Here is a 22551-nt window from a genome sequence, read left to right as displayed (position 1 = left end):
AATTGAACCATGACAGCTGGGCCTAAAATTTATGTATTTGTTTTAGAGTGAGAGGAAGGGGAAGAGAAAAGAGAGATTTGTTGTCCCACTTATTTATGCATTTATTGGTTGATTCTTATATGTGTTCTGACAGGGGATGGAACCCGCAACCTTGTCATATCCAGATGATGCTCTAACCAGATGGGCTAATCCGCCAGGGACTTGAAATCTTAACCTTTTGCACTTGGATGTCGAGATTAAAATTACTCTTTGAATGTATCAATAATTTGAAATATAAAAAAATCCAAATAAATAAGTTTGTATGAAAAGAAACTCCAGTTTTTTATTCTACTGCCACGCTTTGTAAAATCTGGGGTATTTAAAAAAATTAAATCCCGAGTAGAATAAAGGAATCGAGAAAAAAGCAAGCGAGTGCAAAGGGTTAAAAGGACTATTTTGCTTTTAACAGTTCAGCAAGTTAAGTAGAGGTCTTTCTTTTTTTTCCATTAGGTGGTGCTATTGCGCAAGTTTTTGTTTTCTCTTATATGGGACTTCTGGGATCTTAGTGGGATCTTGTCACCTGGGCTATAGAAAATGCCCCGTATTCTCTGAGGAGGTGGGCTTTCCCATCTATGACCAGGTCACTTTGGTCTCAAGGCACCACCCGTGTGGTGGGATGTGGTAGGTAATGGGGTTCCTAGGGCTGCCTCCTTATAACCAGAGGCTGCCAGCTGCACTGTACTATCTGAAGTATCCCAGCTGCCTCTACTGGGTTCCACTGTGAGGGATGGGGGGGCGGGTCGGTGAGAGAGAGAGGCAGGGTCCTAGGCCTGTGGTTTTGTTTTTTTCACTGGGTTTACCAGCAATGTGTAGAGGCCACTCAGGCTGCAAGCTTGCTTCTGCCCCTCTGGCTCTCTTTGGGAGGCCCAGTGAGGGCTGCAATCTGACACTCCCACTGCGATTGCTTCAGGTGATGCTCACAGAAGGGCTTGATTGTGCCTGCAGCTGCCATCCCTGTTCTTTCTCCATCCTGTCTCTCCTGCTTATTCTCACATGCCCTTCTTCAGATGTCTTAATGCACAGATCTTTCAGACATGTTTGTGTTGAGCAGGGAATTCTTTGTCTGACTTGGAACTTTTAGGGGCAAGACCAAGAGGTTGTCTCACTCTGCTATGATTCTGATATCACTCAAACACTGTTTTCTGTAAGGTGTCTTCTGATTTCAAATGTAGCACTTCTGGAGGACACCAAAGCCAAAATTTTTAGCAATTACTACTGGACCTAGCAGTGAAATTTCATCAGTCTACTCTTAGCAGAAAGTCCAGGAAGAATATATTCTTGTTGTTGTTAAAAATTTATATATATAAAAATCAAGCGACCAGAATGATGGAACGACCGGAATGACCGGTCACTATGATGCGTACTGCGGTGGCCAAACAGCAGGATTGGGGCCCCGATCGGCCCCCCAACCTCCCATGGCCCCTCCCCCTAGCTGGCCTGGCCCCCGATCGGCCTCCCAACCCTGATTGGGGGCAGGGCTGGCTGGCCAACTGCCCGTGGCCCCTCTTCATCCCCCTCCGCCAGCCTGGCCCCGATCGGCCCCCATCGGGGCTGGCTGGCTGGATTCCATCTGTGCACAAATTCGTGCACTGGGCCTCTAGTTTCAATACATTCTTACATGCAAATGCTGAAGAAAATGAAATGAAAAAGATGTTAAGAAATAAGGAGAATATTATTTCCAACCAATTCATGGTACTGCAGAACTCTGGAATCTATGATTCAAAGGCAGAAATCTAAGTAAAAATAATATTAATATTTCATTCAATTGTATTATAAATCAATATGTACACTTAGCCTTGGATGTTAGGAAAAGTTTCCAAATGTTGTGAATTACAGCACATTCTTGGATGAGGCCAGCCTCAGAGTTTAGGTGTGGGATCCCCTTTCACGTCCCACGTGTTTCAGGGTTCCCGTTCAGGTCTGGTTTCTGGAGAAGGCCGCAATCAAAATGAAAAGAGACTGGAAAAGAGTTAATTTGGGTAAATGGGGGGCCAAGCGGGAGTCCACCTCTAGGGGGAGGACTACTCACTGCTCTGTCCTTTTCCATCCCTTTTATTGGGGTTCTGAGATACACCCATATCCTTTAGGCAGGAAATTCCAACAATAGACAATCAGTAAAAATTTACATATGATTAACAGGTGAGAGTTGCTTTAACTACCAATGTCTCAACTAAACAATGAGTGACTAGCTCTGACCATTCAGCGCGATTAAGGTTGACCAGCAATCCGGATTCCCTTTTCACATTTAACTTCCAATGTCTCAATGTTCGGTTTCCGGCATTTAGGAAGGGTCAGATCTTGAGACATAGATGGGTATTCTTGGTTCTCTTCAGCAGGATAGACAGACAGGAAGTGCCAGCATTGAGAATTAGACCTGCCTTCAGTGTCACTGAGGTACAGATTGGTAAGGGTTGGGAGAGCTGCCAGAATGCTGTATTTGAAGCCTATCTTGATAGCTGTTTGGCTCTAGTATGATAGTTATATTTATTGCCATGTAACGCACACACCACCCAAATTATATATATTACAGAATATATATTACTCTGATTCTAAAGCACTCTATGAATAAATGATCACTGAAATTTGTTGGCAATTAAGTGAGAAGTGGGATTTGATGACTAGTGCTTCACTATACTGAAAACTATGTTATATATAGTATTAATAATTACATAGGAATATTGAAAACAGGCAAGATTATACAAAGTTACAAAATGGCAAATATATTAAAATGTCAAGTTAGTTTAATGGTACAAGCAATTACACTTCATTCATCTTAATGGATTTGCTTCCCATAATATCTAATCTACCCCAGATTCATTTCTTACATTATTTAAATATCATGCTAATTTTAAGAAATACCTTAGACCTAAGTAAATAATACATCTTGGAAGGATCTAAATGAATAAGACACCTAGAAAGAGTAAGGAAAAGTTAGAAATATTCTGCCAACCTGACATTTGCTGCCAATCTGTTCAAAGTAGTGGACCACAATAGGGCAAATAGAGAAGCCACTTCTCCACCATGGCAGGATAGTGCAACACAAATGTGAACTTTACAGGAACTGTGACTGCTCACTTATGCATTCATCAAAATGTATACTGTTCACTGGGGCAGCAGTGTGGAAGGATACAGGGACATATGGGGAGGAACTAAATTGTCATCAGAACAAGAACTGAGGGCAGCTTTCTCCCAGACAAAAGTGCTGGCAGATGTCATTGTTCCTTTGCTGAGACCTCCCTGCCACAATGCCAACAGGCAGTCGCCATATCTGAGTCTTCATCAACCTGGCCCATAGTGTTTGTCCCACCCTGGTGACTCCCTGAAACCCTGGCCCACCCAATTTGCAGCTCCACCGATGCTGTTTTCAGTGTGTTTTCCATATGAATGCCCTGTCCTGGCTTAGGCTTCAGACTTTCCTAAAATCTCTCAACCAAGCATCAGCTGGCATCAGCATGACTCATACCTCTTGCTATGTGGTCCTAGGCCTGGCACTTGCAGCAGCCTGCCTTGGTTCACAGCTTGGCCTCTCCTGGGCACTTCCAAGCCAAACACAAGTAGCAGCCATCTGCAGATCACTCTGTAGCTCATGCTGGGTGGCCCAAGGCATGGCACAGGCAACTGCTGACTTTGCACCTCCCAGGAGGCCCCAGAATCAGTGCACCAAGTGGTCAGCTTCAGACCTCGCCAGATTACAACCCTACCGTGAACAACACACTCAAGGGGAAGACTCAGTGAGCACCAAAGCACAACTGAAGCAAGTCCTGCTCTATAGGGGCATCTCCTGCACAGCAGCTCTTCTGCTGTAGTTGCAGTTGGTCTGCATAGCCAATTGGTCTGGAGGTCAATCCCTCCCAGTGAAGCCAATAGCAATCAAGTCTCAACTACAACAGGACAGCCCACACAGGAGTGCACCTACACTGCCCAACTCAGGTGATTGAGGAGGCTGAGCCACTGGGCCCTACAGGACACCTACTACATAAGGCTACTCTACCAATACCAGGAGACATATAGCAACTCTACCTAATACATAGAAACAAACACATGGAAGCAGCCAAAATGAGGAGACAAAGAAACATGTCATAAATGAAAGGACATAAGAAATCTCCAGAAAAATAAATAAATAAAATGGAAGCAAGTAAACTACTAGATACAGAGTTCAAAACAATGGTTATAGGGATGCTCAAGGAATTTAATGAGAACTTCAAAGAACTTAGTGAAAACATCAGCAACATAAAAAAGGACCAGTCAGCAATGAAGGATACACTAACTGAAATGAAAAATAATTTACAGGGAATCAACAGTAGAGTAGAGGATGCCAAGAATCAAATCAGTGATTTGGAATATGAGGAAGCAAAAACACCCAATCAGAAGAGCAAAAAGAAAAAAGAATTAAAAAATATGAAGATAGTTTAAGGAGCCCCAGGGACAACCTCAAGTGCACCAACATTCACATCATGGGGGTGCTGGGAGAAGAGAGGAAGCAAGAAATTGAATACCTACTTGAAAAAATAATGACAGACACACATGGTGTCAAAACAAGCCAAAGGAAAATCATTTGGGCAAAAAATGAAAAAGGATCCCAAGTCAAATTTGTAGAAAATATTCCTTTACTAACTTTTGGTCGAGAATATGTTTGTATATTTTCAGAAAACAACTCCAAGACCATATGGATTCCTGCAACAGAGAGGAATTGACAGGACTGCTCCAGCCATGAAGACAGAAGAGAAACAGTCCAGATATGGAAGACGCTGACGACGCCTTGCCATATTAGCAGTCAGCAGCTGTGCGTTGCTGCAGGTTGCCCAGGACCAAACCAGAGAGGGTCGGACCTGCATTACCTCCATTTGTCCACCATCCAGAACTGAAATATCATTGCTGACATGACCTCTGGAGCAGTCTTGTCAATTCCTCTCTGTTGCAGGAATTCACATGGTCTTGGAGTTGTTTTCTGAAAATATACAAACATATTCTCGACCAAAAGTTAATAAAGAAATCTTTTCTATAAATTTGACTTGGGATCCTTTTTCATTTTTTGCCCAAACGATTTTGCTGACATGTACACATAAGGAACTGTTTGACATTGAAATTGGGAATCAAAAGAACTGTTGGCCCAGAAAGAAACTCACTACAGACTGATTCATTTGCCTCTCAGCATAACCATTATTGCTTGCCTCATTTTCGGTTCTTATAAGTATATTTCTAGTATCACATGATCTCACTCATCTAGGGGAAATAATGAACAACATAAACTGATGAACAAAAACAGACTAGGAGACAGGGAAGCATTGATCAGACTGTCAAACCTCAGAGGGAAGGTAGGGGAAAGTGGGGGTAAGGGGGAGAGATCAACCAAAGGACTTCTATGCATGCATATAAGCCTAACCAGTGGTCACGGACAACAGAGGGGTGGGGGCATGCATGGGGAGGGGTTTGGGATGGGAATGGGGGGATAAGAACAAATATGTGATACCTTAATCAATAAAGAAATTTTAAAAAAAAGAAAAAATAATGACAGAAAGCTTCCCTTACCTGGTGAAAGAAATAGACATAAAAGTCTAGGAAGCATAGAGAGTCCCAAACAAGATGAACCCAAAGAGACACACACCAAGACACATCATAATTAAAATGCAAAAGATTAAAGACAAAAAGAGAATCTTAAAAACAGCAAGAGAAAAGCGGTTAGTTACCTCCAAGGGAATTGTTGGAATAGTTTGAGGAGGATAGGTGTTAATTCTTCTTTGAATGTTTTGTAAAATTCCCCTGTGAAGCCATCCAGACCAGGACCTTTGTTTGCTGGGAGCTTCTTTATTGCTACTTTAATTTCATCAGTTATTATTGGCCTATTTGGGTTTTCTGATTCTTCCTAATTCAGTTTCAGGTTCTTGCTGTTTATAACCTTGAATAGTTCATGCCATTCTCTTCTGGCTTGTAGAGTTTTTGATGAGAAATCAGCTGATAGCCTTATGGGAGCTCCTTTGTAAGTAATAGATTGCTTTTCTCTTTCTGCCTTTACAATTCTCTTTTGTCTTTAATTTTTGGCATTTTAATTATGATATGTCTGGGCATGGACCTGTTTGGGTTCTTCATGCATGGGACTCTCTGCCTCCTGAACTTGTGTGACTTTTTTCTTCACCAGGTTAGGGAAGTTTTCTGCCATATTTCTTCAAACAGATTCTCTATCCCTTGCTCACTTTCTTCAACTTGTGGTACTCCTTGATGTGAATATTGTTGTTTCATGTTGTCCCACAGCTCCCTTATGCTCTCCTCCTGTTTTTTAATTGTGTTTTGTTTTGTTTTTTTCCATTTTGATTCTCTGATTGAGTGATGTTTTTCTACCTTGTCTTCTAATTCACTGATCCAATCCTCGGCCTCTCCTAATTTGCTGTGTGTTCCTTCCAATGTGGTCTTTATTAGTGCCATGTATTCTTCATTTCTGACTGGTCATTTTTCAAAGTTTCTATATATTTTCTCATGCTGATCCTTGCAATCATTATTCTGAACTCTATATCTGATAAATTTCTTATGTCCATTTCATTTAGTTCTTCTAAAATTCTCTTTTACTTTCATTTGGAGCTTATTTTTTTGTCTCCCCATTTTGGCTTCCTGTTGTGTTTGAATCTATATATTATGTAGATCTGCTGTGATTCCCATTCTCTGAGGCAGGACAACTTTGTATTTTGTTTGTGACTGGCTGTGAGTGCCTTTTGGAGCTATCAGCAATCCACAGCTTGTGGCTCCTTCTGCCTGGGCTGGGTGCCTTTGGAAAAGACCAAGATGTGCACCAAGATCTGCTTTTCCTAGCTCTGGGCCCAGAAGGAGATTAGGCAAAGACTCAAACCCTCCAGAGATCTGCCTCTGACTGTAGTCTGGTTATTCTCAGTCTTAAATGGCCTTAGGGTATAGACCACAGCAAGATGGGGTGAGAGGTTTTTCACAGGGTGGGGCAACTGCTTCTCCCCCCGCCTGGATGGTAATGGTCTGCCTGAGAATGATATCCTCTGCAGTCCATGGGAATGACCCAGCACAGGAAACCAGGGGCAACTGCCTTTTGAGCTCTAACCCTAGAGCCCCCAACCTTGGATTTTCCTCACACAGCTCTAGTCCACTGTGCCCTCCCTCTGCCAGAGCCCAATGTGAGTGGTTGCACATGAAATTTTGTGCATTGGCCCTTTAAGAAAGTGCCTGCATTTCCAGCTGTCTTTCTCTGGCAGACAGGAACCCTGCTGTTTTTTGCAACCAGATGTTATGTGGGCAACTTTCTCAGTTCTGGTGCTCTGTGCTGGGAAACCCAGCTTGAGGTTTATACCCCAGAGTTCTCAGTGGGAACCCCCCACAGCTGGGATATCCCTCCAGACCTTCAGCTACTGACTGTGGCCAGGTGCCCGGCCAGTCCTCTTGCACGTCTGCACTTCCTACAAGTCTCTATGTGGTTTTTATTTTCTATACTTGGTTATCAGGATTCTCCCCAACTAGGCTTCAGTTGATTATTCAGGATGGTTTTTCTGTATTTTAGTTGTAATTCCAGTTTGGTCCTGGAGAGTGTCAGTATAGCTTCCACTTACTCCACCATTTTGGAACTCCAAGGAAATTATTTTTTAAATTATGGCACAGTAATTCCTCTTATTGAAGGCACTTTAATTTTAACAATTTATGGGCATTTATCTAATTCTTTGCTATTATAAATTATGTCTTTAAAAAAACACATATATTGGTGAACACACAATACAGTGTGCAGATGATGTTTTGTGGAATTGGGTACCTGAAACCTGTATAATTTTGTTAACTACTTTAAATTCAATAAGAAGGAAAAAATCAAATTAAAAAGATATATTTTTTATAAACTCAAACCTATGGCTCATGAAATATTCACATTAGCTATTAAAAAGCTGCCAAGGAAAAGTCAAATAGAAGAAGGTAGTCAAGCCCTGGCCATTGTGGCTCAGTTGCTTGGAGTACAGTCCTGTACACCAAAAGGTGGCGGGTTTGAACCCCAGTCAGCGTGTGTGTGGAGGCAACTCATTGATATTTCTCTCACGTTGATTTTTCTCTCCCTCCTTTACTCTCTCTAAAACCAATTAAGAAAATAAAGAAGGCAGTCAAAAAGCACAAACTAAATAAAAACTAGGGATGTAATGTACAACATGATGGCTATAGCTAACATTGCTGTATAAAATACAAGTTGTTAAAAGAGTACAAAGAAATCTCATCACAAGGAGAAAATTTTTTCCCCCCTTTTTTCTTTTTATTGTATTTATGTGAAAAGATGGGTGGTAGTGGAACCTACCGTGGTAATCATTTCACAGTATATATAAATCAAACCATCATGCTATATGCCTTAAACTTGATACAGGATGTATGTCAGTTATTTCTCAATGAAATTGGCAAACAAACATAAATTGCCACCTTTTAAAATACTGTCCTACCAACTCTTTCATGGGTTACAAATTATTGTACCCCCTTATTCCACATAGATAGAAATCCAAATCTGTGTTTATTCCTAATACAAACTTTCCATGATTAAAAAAAAAAATTGAGGGAGTTTTCAATGAAAGTTACATCAGCTGCCAAGAATATTCAATGGGAGTTGAAATTGTGTAAACAAAGCATTTTACCTTCTTTTTTATTAATTAAAAGTACCCTTGAATCAGAAATAATTTATGTTTTTAAATTATTTGTAACTCCAATTAACACTCTGTTAAAACACACCCACATGGTATCAGGGCCCAAATCCTTCAAGTCGTGAAATTATTTCTTCTTTTGGGATCATTAACCAGTGCATTGTGTAATTCTGTTGAAATAGTCAAGATTCTCTCTTCCATGTAGCCACTCTGTCTGTCCCCTTACCTCTGACCTACGTCACATCTGCACCTTCATCACAGAGTCACTGTCCTGATGTCCCTGGATTGTGCAATCCCAAGTGCAGCAAACAGCTACCTGGAGCAAAGAGGTCAGTGTATTGATCTGTTTGCTGTTTTTAACCCAGGTTTGAAATAGTATTTGACCTACCTACATTGAGAGGAGTAATTAATCTAAAATTCTGTTCTCAAGAGGACATCAGATTCCTGAGGAAATACCCTTAGGAGAAAGTTTGCTTGAACACTTTCACAACTCAATAGCCAACCAATCAGTTCTCTGAGCTCCTGTGAGATATAAAGCTTTTTGAGTTCTGCATGTTTCCTTATTCCTAAAACAAAGATAGCAGAAAGAGCCACTGCTGTGAAGAACTTTAAAGAATTTTGGAGGAAGACCTATTCCAACAGAAAGAACTAGTTTCTGCAACCTTGTTGCTTTTAAGAGGAAGGCTTCTAGAACACATTACTGTATAGTGTAGTGGTTAAGAACATGAACTTGGTTGGACAACTAGAATTGAACAAGAAATAGAATTGGAAAGAACTTTGATGAGTCTCAACTCTTCCTCTTAGTACGTGTACAACACTAGGCAAGTGACTTGACCCCTCTAAGCCTGTTTCTTCACCAGCATCATTCATGGGACAGCAAGCAAAACAGCAAGCAGAGGATGAGAGTTTGTGCCAAAAAGGCAACCCCTGTAGAAGAGGGGTAACATTTTGCAGGAAAGTTTCCTGCTTGCTTCTTAGTTTACAGAGTAAACTGGGGCTGATGGTTGTTAAAGAGAGGTGAGGAAGAGAAGAAATGTAGGTTTGGGGGGAGTGATGACAGTTCCCTTTTGAGGAATGAAGAGGAAAGGGCTAAAGGGAGACAAGCAAAGTATGGGCCTAGGGATGAGGGCTCAGCAAGGGTGCCAGCAGTGATCTGCAGTAGAGGCAGCACGTGGTGAATTAGAGATGCAGTCACATGATGACTAGGGTTTTCAAAGGTTAAATGACTCACTAAAGGTCGCATGGATTTTTTATTTTATTATTTTATTTTTTAATTACTCTATTGATTAAGGTATCACATATTTGTCATCAACCCCCCCCCATTCCCATCCCAACCCCCCCCCCCCACACACACACACACACACACACGCACGCCCCCATCCCCCTGTTGTCCGTGATCACTGGCCAGGCTCATATGCAAGCACACAAGTCCCCTGGTTGATCTATCTCCCTTGTCCCCACCCTCCCCGACCCTCCCTCTGTGGTCCGACAGTCTGATCAATGCTGTTCTTGATCTTCAGTCCATGTTGCTCATCCTTTCCCCTAGATGAGTGAGCTCATCACATGGATTTTTTAAAACAACCTGGCTCCAAGTACAGAGCTCCCTCTAATCTATAACAGGAGATCTGGGTCTATCCTTCATAAGCTTTCCTTTGGGCCTCATGTTTCTAGTTTGCAAAAGCCACTAGGCCAGGTGGTATTGAAAGTCTCTCAGTCCTCCAGGACAGGGGTTGCCAACCAGTGGTCCCGGACTGCTGGTGGTCCGTGAGGTCCGAAAGGTTGGGGACGGCTGCTCTAGGATGTTGTAATGGGAGTTATGCTCCTGGATCTGCTTCCTACTAGTTGTGTTATATGTTACCTTGGCAGTTCATTGGAACTCCCTGGCTTGTTTCTGTAATTAAATTTTGTTTCAGAAACTTGAGTTCTCAAAAGTGAACTGATTCTATGAAGACAGTTTTATGCTACGTTGATTTGAGTCTCCACTTATCAAGAGTTCTGAGTCCTTCATAGCACCTCCTCCCTCAGGGAGGTCTATTCAGTTGTGAAGCGTGTCAAATATTTAAGTCACTGGCTGGCACAAAAAAAATAATCACTTAATTATGTTGTAGGCGGAGAAAACAGCACCAGGTGTTAGACTGGTGGGGTCAAACCGGACCTGGATTCAGCAACCTCAGTACTTGAGTTCTGGCTAGGAAAGAATTCAGAGTCAAGACTCAAGCTATAAAAGAAGATTTATTTATAAAATCACAGAGGCAGAAGAAGTAACTTGTAGAAGAAATAGGCTTAAGAAATGGGCTTAGGAAATAAGTTATAGAGGTAAAGGATGGGCTCTCGGAGCTCGGGAGAGAGGAATGGATGGTAAAGCACCTAGGGCGTGGGGGAGGGAGGAGGGGAAAGGCGTGGTCCTGGGAGGTGGAGATTTTAGGGGAGGTTCCAGAGGGAAGGTCTCAGTAGAATAGTAGCTTTCTAGGTGTGTTCTTTCAGGGTCTAGGTCTCCACTGGGTCAGCGCCAGGGCAGGGGTCATTATTCAATGCAGCTGGTCTTGAGGTCAGCTGTGGGGTCACTTGTCTGGTTTTCTGGGCCTGGAGCTGAAATAAAACTGAGGCCTAGATGTGACCTCTAGGGAGAAAAGGCCAGGTGTCCAAACCACATGACCAGGAGGGATATGCTTGGGGAGGAAAGGTCAGCCTGGGACAAGGTCCCACCCTACACTTGTCCGGTGCTAGGGACCCAGGGCTTTGGGTCCTGGTGACCTTCTGCACCTGGCCCATCGCCCTTGCTCTGCTCATGTCTGTCTAACTGCGGACCACAGTTACATTGGCGATAGTCCAACACCACACCACACAGACAGGGCAGAAAATTGTAAAAGAAAACGATACCATATTTTAAGGGAAAAATGCAATGTAGAAATGAAGCCTGAACCAAAGCTCTAAGGCCCTGGGTGTCACATATGTTGAGTAGGTCTTAGCTGTGTCTTAGGGGCCTAAGAAAATTCCTTTACACAACACATGCCTGAGGAGTGCTTTTGAACAAATTGGCAGAGCTACAGAAATAGCCTAAAAGGTCAGAGAGGCCCACTTAGAGGTTCAGTTTTCATCAGTGGGAATGGATCTCCTTGGGGAAGGCAGAATGGGAAATGGTTTTTGTTGTCTTCCCCCCCCCCCCCCCCCCCCGGCAATAACAAACTTACATTTCATCTTTTCTTTTCCATTACTTTCGTTCTCAATTATAACTTATAATTAAGGCCTTGAGCCCGATCCAGGCAAAGTTAACCAGCCTTCCCGCCCCCGGCCTGAGGTTCACTAGAGCAGAGCCTCCCGGAAGCCCTCCGGGAACCCGGGGAAGGGAAGCCACGGAAGGCCGGGCCGGTGCGCACCCCCAGCCCCTCCGGCCCCCAGGGGCGGTCAGCCCCCCGCCCGCTCCCCGGCCGGGGCGGGAGGAAAGCCGCCGCCCCGCGCCCACTTCCGCTTCCCGGCGGCTCAGCCCGCCCCGCCGTGGGGCTCCGCAGCCGCCGGGGGCCCGGGCGCGGGGCGGGGCGGGGCGGAGGGCCGGCCGGGCCCACGTGGGGGTTAAGCGGCCGCCCCGCCGCGGGCGGAGAGCACTGCCGGCGCCGGAGCCCGAGCAGGACGCGGCCCGTGGCGCGGCGGTGAGCGCAGCCCCGGCCTGGCGCTCGCGGCCGCGGGGAGCCGGCTGGGAGCGGGGCGGGCGGGCCTCCGCGCCCGGGCGGCCTGACCTTCGCGGGCAGCCGGCGAGGTGGCCCGGGCGCGGCACGCGTGCCCGGGGACCCGCGTGTGGCCCCTCGGCCGCGGGCCGCCCCGGGCTCGGCGGAGACTCGGCTGCGCGGCCTCCGCCTGCGCGCTCACCTGCGGGAGAGCGCCTTCTGCGCGGGGCGCCGGAGCCCCGGGCGCTAAGGAATGGGCGACTCCGGCAGGTTGCCGGGCAGAATCGGAGCCGGGGAAGTTGTAACTGGGCTCCTTGAGGTGCCCCCTCGTGCGGGCGAGGATCCCGAGGCCCGGGGAGGAGCGGCTGGTGGGCCGCTTGGTCGTGAGGCTGGTCTGCATCCCAGCGCAGCTCTGCCCCGGCCCCGGGACCCGCTGCCGGCGGCGCCTGCCGGCCGGTGTAGCTACAACTGGGACCTTCGCGGAGAACGCGGCCCCTGGGATTCTCCCGTCAGAGAAGTTAATTTCCCTAGGGATCAGTTATGATGTGTGACCAGCGCTGTTGGCTGTGCTGTAGCCCGACCTGGTGTCGTTTGAAGGGGGGCAAAAGGGACGCTGAAAGGTTCAGTTTTTGTATTTCAGGTGGCACTGAAGGCTTATCAATCAGTTTAACTCACGCTGATCAGTCTTGCAAGCCCTATGTCTCCTTCAAGCCAAAGCTACTCATAATTTGAACCAATGGCTCACACTTTGTTTCTGAACGTTCCCATCACTTTCTACTATCCTAATAATTCTTCAAGTAGTTATTTGTAGGATTTGACGTCTTTAATAAGTTCGGCTTATCTACTAGTAAAGGGGCTGGATCCACAGTGATGGCATCTAATCCGGTGTGCCTTTTCCTTCTAAGAAAGAAATGTCCATTCCAAAAGGAAGGAAGACACTGAGAGGCCACATTGGATGTGCCCTATTTGTGTGACTCCTTTAATTTTTAATTTTTTTTTACTGTTGATAGTATTACAGATCTCTCCATTGTCTCCCACCCCTTTCCCTCCCTCCGCCCAGCCCCAATGTGTGACTCCTTGATGCACATTCACAGTTCATCTTCCTCTGGCCTCAATTTTCCACCTGGAAAAAGGGGAGATTAGATTATGATCTTGACATCCTCCAGAAACTGGATGGATGGCCATCACCTTATCAACCACTGGTACTGGCTCTCCAGGCCTGTCAGTAACGTTACATCATTGTCTTGTGCTTTAAGTACTGTGATTTTGTTGTTGCTGGTTTTAAATATTTTTGTAAAAAAAGTTAGATTCTTGGTCTGTGGTTATTGGTAATCTTCTTCAAGTGGTTAAAATTATTTTCTTCTGACCTTTAGGAAATGGTGTTCATCACTGATCCAGCCCACCCCTCAGCCCCCCTCCTGAACGGTGGCCTGACTGGGATCACACAGGTCTTCAGTGTAATGAGGATAAAAACTGTTCCTTGTTGTTAGAGAAGTCACTTACATAGTTTGAAAATCATGCAGAGTTGGTTGCTAAATTGGTTATTTAATATTCTATGCTAATGAGCCACCATTGCTTTTTGTACTCTATATTAAGTCTGTGCCTCAGCAATAGTTGATTTTTGTCTAAAGGTAGAGGAGTAGGCTCTGGTTTTTACAAAGAATCAAGATTTCCAGGAGAGAGGCCTGTTATTTGAATATTTAACAGGTGCCCCAAAAGTGGTTCTTGTCAAACATATTTGGGACACAGTGGAGCAGGTGTTATTTCTCAAAGTGTGGTTGGTGGTCAGGCAGCATCAGGCCTGGCAGCATTTCTGGTCTCACCTGAGGCCTGTCAATCAAAGTCTGCAGTTCAACAAGGTCCCCAAGTGATTTGTGGGCACAAATGGTTGAGAAGCACTGGTGGGGCTGTGATTATGGTAATTGATGTTCGGTGCTGTGTTTTGCTGGTTCTAAGAATTGATGCATGGTCACAGTTCATTATCTGTCCCACGTGGCTATTTGTGATTGCCTTTGTATTATAACAATAATACTTTTACTGTTTGCCTTGTATAGATGGGGACCCCAGCTTTAGGGGTCCAAGGAGCCACCCTGCTGGTGGCAGAGCAGGCAGGCATTCAGACTTTGGCACGTCTCGCTGGCACAGCTCCTAACCTGTTTGTTTGTTTTTGGGTTTTTTTCCAGCCCAGCTGTTTTGTGACCTTCTCTAAGGGACCCAGCGCAGGCTGCTGTCTGAATTTAGAACTGAGCCTAGTGGAGTGATGGTTCAACTTAAGTCTCTACAAAACTAATTTGATGTGGCTTAGGCCGCCAGTGGCCAACTCACTTATTTGGCATTTGTTTCTAAGGGTTTCAGAATGGTGGGATTGAAGTGCCCCTCACCAGTGGCTGTAACAGTGATACCCAAGGCAGGTTTTTGATCTGTGAGCTTTTTGTGAGGAGATGGTGGGCAGGTAAAAAGGGAGGCCAGTCACTAAGCAGCGCTGACATCTTGAGCCCACTGCCTTTGGAGCTGATTTCCCAGCTCCCAGAAGTTCAGGCCCAGGAACCAGGCAGCAGGTTTAGAGAAAGGGAGGCTGCAGAGGCCTGACTGATGGTGAACTCTTGCCTCCTCCCAGGGATATGAGGTGCCCATTGTAAGCCTCAGAGAGTTGCCTTCTACGGAGCCCAGCAGAGGAGTGAGCAAACATGAAGTCCAATCCTGCCATCCAAGCTGCCATCGACCTCACAGCAGGGGCCGCAGGTAATCCCAGAGAGAACTCCATCCTCTCCTCCTCAAGTACTTTCTATAGTGAGATCCAGGGAAAGCATAGTGAAAATATTACCTTTGTCACCCCAAAATCAATATGGCCTAACTCAGAGTGAATCCATTTAATGGAAGTGTAATATTGAATTCTGAGCACAACAGAAGGTAGACTAGTTCCCATTATGTTAAAACTATGAGTCAGGCCCTGACTAGTGTAGGTCAGTGGTTAGAGCGCCGGCCCATGCACCGAAGGGTCACTGGTTCGATTCCCAGTCAAGGGTACCTATCTGGGTTGCAAGTTCCAGTCCCAGTTGAGGTGTGTGCCAGAGGCAGCCTATTGATGTGTCTCTCTTACTACATTGATGTTTTTCTCTTTTCCCTCTCTATCCCCTTCTTCACCTCCTCTCCCTCCCCTCCCTCCCACTCTCTCTAAAACCCAATGGGAAAATATCACTGGGTGAGGATTAACAAAGTATGAGTCAAGGTGCAGGGTGGGAAGGTGTCCAGTTGACAGCTGGAAAACATTGCACCTCAAAGCTGAAGTCCCTGTTCTTTGTCCCAGGGCTGGATGTGCAGGTTACTTGGGATTCACTCCAAGCCTGGCAGTTTTCAGAGCCCTTGCAGTGTAAAAATAACACCAAGCCGTGTCTCCAGGGGATCCCAGCTACTGTCCTTACTACGGCCAGGGAAGGGAAGGAGGACACCCTTTAGAAATTCCTTTGGTAAATGAGACTGACATTCACTGTCTCTTAGAGCGCTGAGAGGTCAGGTGAGGCCCTAGGATTTGCTGGGGAATGGTGGGCTGGGCCTGGGCCCGAGCCCCCGTGCAGACTGTGGCCCCAGGGGGTACAAGTAAGTACTCCCTGGCACAGCTTCTAACACACAGGCTATTCTTTACAAAGGTCACCTTTGCTCAGCCTGATGCAAAGGACGGAATGGGAAGTGGAGGGCTGGTAACTTGTTCTCCAGATTCCTGTGTTATGTTAGGACTGGGGGAGCACTCTAATGCTCAGACTTCCCAGATGAAAACCTTGGTTTATCCTTGCCTCTTACACCAAAACTTGTAATGGGTTGCAGCACCGAAGAATGGAGAGGCTAGAGGTTGCCATTGTCCTCTTATCCAATGGGGCTTTGTGGCTCAACAGATCAAGTGCATTCACATGGTCACCTACTCTCATCCTGTCATTCGCTTCATTGTAAAAAAGCAATTGCATTTCAGAGAAGAACAGTGTTTTCCCATGAACCAAAGGTCGGCCAAGGTAAGCTAATGAGGAAGGCTAGAAACAGCCCCCGCAGACACTGATAAGAAGTGCGGGGCCAGGGCTCCGGCTCCTAGGTTAGCAACCACAGGGAGTGTCCCAACCCAGGAGCGGGGAACCTTTTGCCTTCTGTGTGACTTTGGGGCAGCTCCTCATCCTGCTGTGCAGTCCAGCTGCAGCCCCTCAGACCTCGTGCCCTACCCGCCCGCCTGTCCATGCCACATTTGGACACTGACGTGGAAACGTGGAACCATTTGGTCTCTGCAATGGGTGGATATTCAACCACATGAGAGATTTTCAGCTTTTGGAACTTAACGTCCTTCAGTCACTCTATCAAAGATGTCAGATCTGTTGTGATAGAGTTGAAGAGCTTACCTTTTCCAAGAAAGGCATTTGTATGCCACATTTATAACTTAACAGTGAATTTTAAAGCTATAAATTGCAACCGTATTGTTGGGAGTCTGGTGTGTAAAGCATTTGCTGGTGGCTGAACATGTAGGGGCTCCTCCACATGCTAACATTTACTTTTCCCGAAAACGGAGAGTGAGAGTTTCTTCCTGCCCTGGAAACCCAGCGTCACCTTCCTCTGACAGAGCACTGCTCTGGGTCGTTTAACTCCCGAGAACAACAGGCTTCTCTTCGGGGGTCTATGTTTTCAACCTGGTGAGGGACTTGTGAGTATTGAGCAGAGGAGGTTCCTGGCAGTGACCTAAGAACTCCCTCTGTGTGGAATGCAAAGGGGAAGCAGCCATTCCACATTGGAGGGTCTTACTCTTCAAGTGACGGTGCCAGAGGGGCCTTTAGAGACCGCTGGCTCTAATGCTCATTCTAAACATGGAGAAGGGGCCCAGGTGGATTTGCTCAAGCTTGCACAGCTTGATGGTACACAGACAAGGCTAGGACCTCGGCTGCTTGGTTCCCTGTCTAGTTCTGTTGTCCTCTTTGTTTTAATAGTCCGTAACGGGCCGACAGCACTCCTGGAGGTGGGGCTAGTGTGGAGCCTTCACTGCCCCAGCTCTCTGCAGGGGGGAACTGTTGGGCTTTGGGATTGTTATGCTGGCCAGGAGCAGAGGGGCCCGAGTGTTGTGTGGACACAGCCCAGCCATGGAAGTGATTAGCATGTAAGAACAAGCCAAGGTGATGGTGTAACACACACAGGTTCTTCTGTATCTCTCCTTTTTCTTTAAGCAAACCTCCCCACCAGGCAGATTTTCAGTGCAGCTTATCTAATGGGAAGCTGTCACTGTCTGTCTGCAGCTACTGTAGGAGTCCAGGAGAGGATTGAGAGCCCCGGCAGCTAGAATGCGGAAGGAGTTGAAGAAGATGGGAACTGGGTAATTATTGGAGTGAGGCAGCGTGGATCTCAGAAGTGTAATCTCACTGAGGGGAACCCTGTGGCAGCACTTGAGTAGTTTGAGAACTATAAAATGATGCACCCCTACTCTGCTGCTCTGCTGCAGTATGCCTGTTTAACCAGCATCGTTGAGGGATATGGCACTTAGATCATTGAAGTTTATCCTCTCAATGACAATATTTTTAAATGGGAATTCTTTGACAATGGTACATCTCTGTGTTGTTAAACTGAACATTTATTGACTGCCTCCAGAGGAGGTTGAGGTTCTCACCTCTTTGTGGGTGCACCAAGTAATTCTGGTTGAAGGTCTGCTTCTCACCTCTGCTGTCCCTGTGAGCTGTCCTTCACCATGACACTGTCCGTGCCTGATAGACTTCCTCAGCACCTTGTCGTTTGCTGACCCAACTACATCAAGGACTGAAAATCCATAACAGGAACCTTGGTAAAGCATAGAGTACATGACGGGTTGAGTGCCTCTTGCAGAATACAATGCAGGGCCCACTGTGATACCTATGAGAAAATGCAGAGGCTGTTTCCATGTGTTCAAGGAGAATGAGATGCTCAGAGGTCTGCGGTGTAAGCACGTGGAGAAATATTTAATTCCTGTAAATTATTCATAGCTTCATTGACTTGTTAGGTATCTGAGGACCTGCTGGCCCCGTTGGTTGGTGCTGGTGTTCAGAATACAGCTAGAATAGCAGTTGCACAATGGCTGGTGTGGGAACTGCACGTGGGAAGAAATTAACCAAAGATATTAATATGCATACTAGAGGCCCAGTGGGTGGGGTCCCACATGCAGTTCCCACACTGGCCAGGGTGCAACTGCTATTCTCGCTGTATTCTGAACACATGTCTTTCCCTCTGTAAGTGGTCACCTACTTGATGGGCACGATGAGTGCCTTGACAGTATCATTTGTGTGTGGTAAATTACCTCGGAATAAGCTTACCTTCATGGATGACAGGAGAGAATTATAGCTAGCATTTGAAAATTCATTAGCCTCCTACCTTCTTCCTGTTAGAAATGTAACTGTTATAGATATGCAACAAATGCATATTACTAGTATAGTAACCTATGATGTCTGGACCATCCTACATAATAAAAAGGCAATATGCAAATTGCATCACTCCGCTACGCCCACGATTGGGCCGGCTGGAGGCGCGGGGGGCGGGACTCAGGGTGGCCGATTGGCTGGCGGTAGGAGCGGGGGGCGGGGACTCACGAGTCCCCGACTCCCGTTCCTCCCACCGGCCGTTAGGCCAACGCTGCGGAAGGACCCATGGGGCCGGCGGAAGACTCTGGTGGTGGCCGATAGCGTGGCTGCTGGCAGCAGTTTTCCGCCAGCACCAGTTTTCCTCTGGCCACCCGCCGATCGGAGCGCCTCCCGGATCGGAGTTCCTCTCGGGGTAGCCGATCGCGCTGGCTGGAGGCGCTCTGATTGGCGGGTGGTCAGAGGAAAACTGCTGCTGGTGGAAAACTGCTGCCGGCAGCCAGGTGAAAGTCTATTGCACGAAACTTCGTGCAACGGGTTTCTAGTTTAGGATAATTGTTAGGATATGGAAAACTTCCAGTTAAAATATTAATGCTCTGAATTAAATGCTTTATTCAGTTTATCTGCATTGAAGTCATCTAAATTATGTACCACGTTTAAAAATTCTGACATTCACCTCTTCTTTTGGAATAATTAAATTATTGTGAGATAATTAGGATCTTATTTTATTATGGCCCATTAGTACCTAGGAGAGGATAACTCTAATAATAGTGATGTTTTATTAAATTGTAATTAAGAATTAGGGATAATTAGATAAGACAAGACAGAAATGTATTACTACTCTCCTAAAAGAAGCAATCAATAGTGATAGGATCACAAAAATCATATTTGTGATTGCTTAAGAGAAGAGATCAAACAGTTTTCACATTCTTTGCAAATGCCTGTTTATTTCCCAGTAATTAATTGGGAGTTATTCTTAGCAGCCCCTCCCCGATCTCTACTTTCTACAACTGAGTTGGAATAACTATGCATAATGTTAAAATTATGAAATTGCATTTCTTAAACTAAAAAAAAAAATGTATTGGGGTGACATTGATTAATAACATTATATAGGTTTCAGGTGTACGATTCCGTAAGACATCATCTGTATACTAGAGGCCCGGTGCATGAAATTCATGCATGGGTAGGGTCCCTAAGCTTGGCCAGCGATCAGGGCTGATCAGGGCCTTCTGGCTGCTGGATGGGCCTTCCTTTGTTCCACACCACCCCCTGGTAGTCAGCATATGTCATAGCGAGCAATTGAACTCCCAGTCTCCCAGTCGAACTCCCAAAGGGACACTTTACATATTAGCCTTTTATGTATATAGATTGCATTGTGTGCTCACGACCACTACCCTATAGTCTAGTCTCCCTCCATCACCATATATTTTACCTCCTTTATCCTTTTCATCCTCCCCCGACCCCCTTTCCCTCTGATAAACCGTCATACCATTGTCTGTGTCTCTAAGTTTGTTTCTTAAATAATTTATGCAATCCTTCTCTTCAGTTTTGATTAGGCTTTAATAACCTTATCAGTGGTTATGCTTTCCAACACAAGCAGGAGACATCTGAGATATGGTGGCCTTGCAGGCCCAAGGGAAAGTAGAAACATTAGCCAGTGTCAGTTCCCAAAATGCAGATCCAATACAGGATTTGGGGATATAATAGGGTCATTTTAGGTCTTTCTTTTCCTTACGTTCAGAATTTTTCTTGAAGTGATCTTTGGATTTTCTGTATTTAATACTCTTACTGTATAAAAGCAAATAAATATATGATTTTTGCTAAGCAAAGGTACGTTTTAGTTCATTCCCTATCTGAATACAAATCGTGTATTGGTAGAGTCCAAATAGAGACTTTCTTGTAGGCTCAGATACTTAACTCTTCAGGGATTAATTAGCCACTCTTTTCTTTATCTGTTGCCTATTTCTCTGTTATTTCTCTGGTAGTCACCAGCACCAGGCATTAGGCTAAGAAAAGTGATTAACTCTTTCCAGACTTCCTTCCCCTTCCTTTTTTATGGCTACATGCACATCGCGCGCGCGCGCGCACACACACACACACACACACACACACACATTCACACACAGCAACTGCTTTTTTTTTTTTAATTCTCTCCTGAGGATATATATATATTTTAAATTGATTTTAGAGAGAGAGAGGGAAAGAGAAACATCAAATGCTTGCCTCCCACATGCATCCTGACCAGGAATTGAACCCACAACCCTTTGGTGCACAGGACGACACTCCAACCAATTGAGCCACACCGGTAAGGGTGCAACTGCTATTTATTAACCACTTGTTATGTAGCCACCATTATGTTAAGCCTTCTCATCCATTGTTATATTTGATCCTTACACTAACCCTACTAGGAATTGAGGCTGGGAAGTTACATCACTTGTCTCACTTGTCCAGGATCTCACAGCAGAGCCAGGCTTTCTCTGACCCCAGATTCCTCTGACCCCATTGCCAATGCTGCTAACACACGCCACACCTTTGTATCAGTGGCTTTGGACTGTTGAATACACATCAGTGTCTCTACCATGTGAGCTCTTTCAGGGCTGGAGCTGGGGGCCTGCACACATGTTGTTGATTGGACTGGGTGAGAAGGTTTGGGGAAGCCAGAGGTCTAAATGAGCTGAAGCAGGAGTCAGAGCTGGAGGAGGCTGCCTGTCCCTCGTTTCCATGGGTGATCGAGTCTGCACCCTAAAACGTGGCTGTAGACTTGTGCTACAGAAGACTTCTGTCCTGTTGCAGGGGGCACAGCCTGTGTGCTGACTGGGCAGCCCTTCGACACGATGAAAGTGAAGATGCAGACGTTCCCTGACCTGTACAAGGGCCTCACTGACTGCTGCCTAAAGACCTACTCACAGGTGGGCTTCCGGGGCTTCTACAAGGGGACCAGCCCAGCGCTCATCGCCAACATCGCCGAGAACTCTGTGCTCTTCATGTGCTACGGCTTCTGCCAGCAGGTGGTGCGGAAAGTGGTGGGATTGGACAAGCAGGCAAAGCTGAGGTGATTGAAGACACTGACACTTGTTTGATTTGTAAAAAAGCAACACTGTTGTAGAGTCAAGATTTTATGATATTTTATGGAGAAAATGTTTCCTTTTTAAAAATAACTACTTTCTTTCTGATTATGAATATACTAGAGGCCAGTGCATGGATTCGTGCCGGTGGGGTCCCTCGGCCTGGCCTGTGCCCTCTTGCAATTTGGGACCCCTAGGGGGATGTCGGACTGCCTGTTTCGGCCTGGTCCCTGCAGGCCAGGCCGAGGGACCCCACCGGTGCATAAATTCGTGCACTGGGCCTCTAGTATGCATATAAGATCTTGGGTTAATTTCTTCCCACCTGCCCCCACCCCCCTCCCTTCGCCCCTCTCCCCTCTGAGATTCATCAGTCTGTTCCATGTTTCTATGCCTGTGCATTGAGTGTCTGCCCCCTGATGGTCAGTGTGTGTCATAGCTACTGGTCGCTTAGGCTTTTGTATATATAGTGATTGTATTGGAATGGACATTTGCATTACACAATGGGAGAGTTGCAGACTCACCCTTAGGCATTGGTATTCTTCAGGAGAATGCTTTTGAGATGCTGATGGTAGGGCTACTTCTCTTGTGGGCAGAGGTGGTAGACTAAAACCATAGGTGCAACTTGTGACCCAAACTTTAGATTCTACTTCATCAGCAAAATGAAGAGTCTTGGAAGAGATTGCCTGAACCAAATAGCTTTGAGGAGAGACTTGGAATTTTAGGAAGGGTAATAAGCATCTGAGGAATTACGGGTGAATCTTCTTTGGCCAAGTCTGCCACAAACATCAAACTTTGGCTTGTGCCTAGAGGTCTAAGCATG

General features: G+C 45.7%; 2 protein-coding genes across 3 annotated transcripts in view; both read left to right on the top strand.

Moving 5' to 3' along the window:
* The window catches only part of NEK3 (NIMA related kinase 3), a 469351-nt gene that overhangs the window by 79924 nt on the left and 366876 nt on the right, over nucleotides 1–22551 (top strand). The gene's annotated exons all lie outside the window — the stretch shown is intronic.
* The window catches only part of SLC25A15 (solute carrier family 25 member 15), a 47137-nt gene that overhangs the window by 13061 nt on the left and 11525 nt on the right, over nucleotides 1–22551 (top strand). The window contains exons 1-3 of one of the 2 annotated variants that reach the window (XM_079778998.1): nucleotides 12015–12304; nucleotides 14937–15061; nucleotides 21460–21718. In XM_079778998.1, the coding sequence (XP_079635124.1) occupies nucleotides 15007–15061; nucleotides 21460–21718 (314 nt within the window). In that variant the 5' untranslated portion in view covers nucleotides 12015–12304; nucleotides 14937–15006. Of the gene's footprint in view, nucleotides 1–12014; nucleotides 12305–14936; nucleotides 15062–21459; nucleotides 21719–22551 lie in introns of those variants that run through there. The other variant, XM_079778999.1, reaches the window with a different exon arrangement.

This window comes from Cnephaeus nilssonii (genome assembly GCF_951640355.1).
Source record: "Cnephaeus nilssonii genome assembly, chromosome: 8".
NCBI classification, from domain to species: domain Eukaryota; kingdom Metazoa; phylum Chordata; class Mammalia; order Chiroptera; family Vespertilionidae; genus Cnephaeus; species Cnephaeus nilssonii.
The sequence above is the reverse complement of the archived record's forward strand: the minus strand, read 5'-3'. Positions and strand labels throughout refer to the sequence as shown.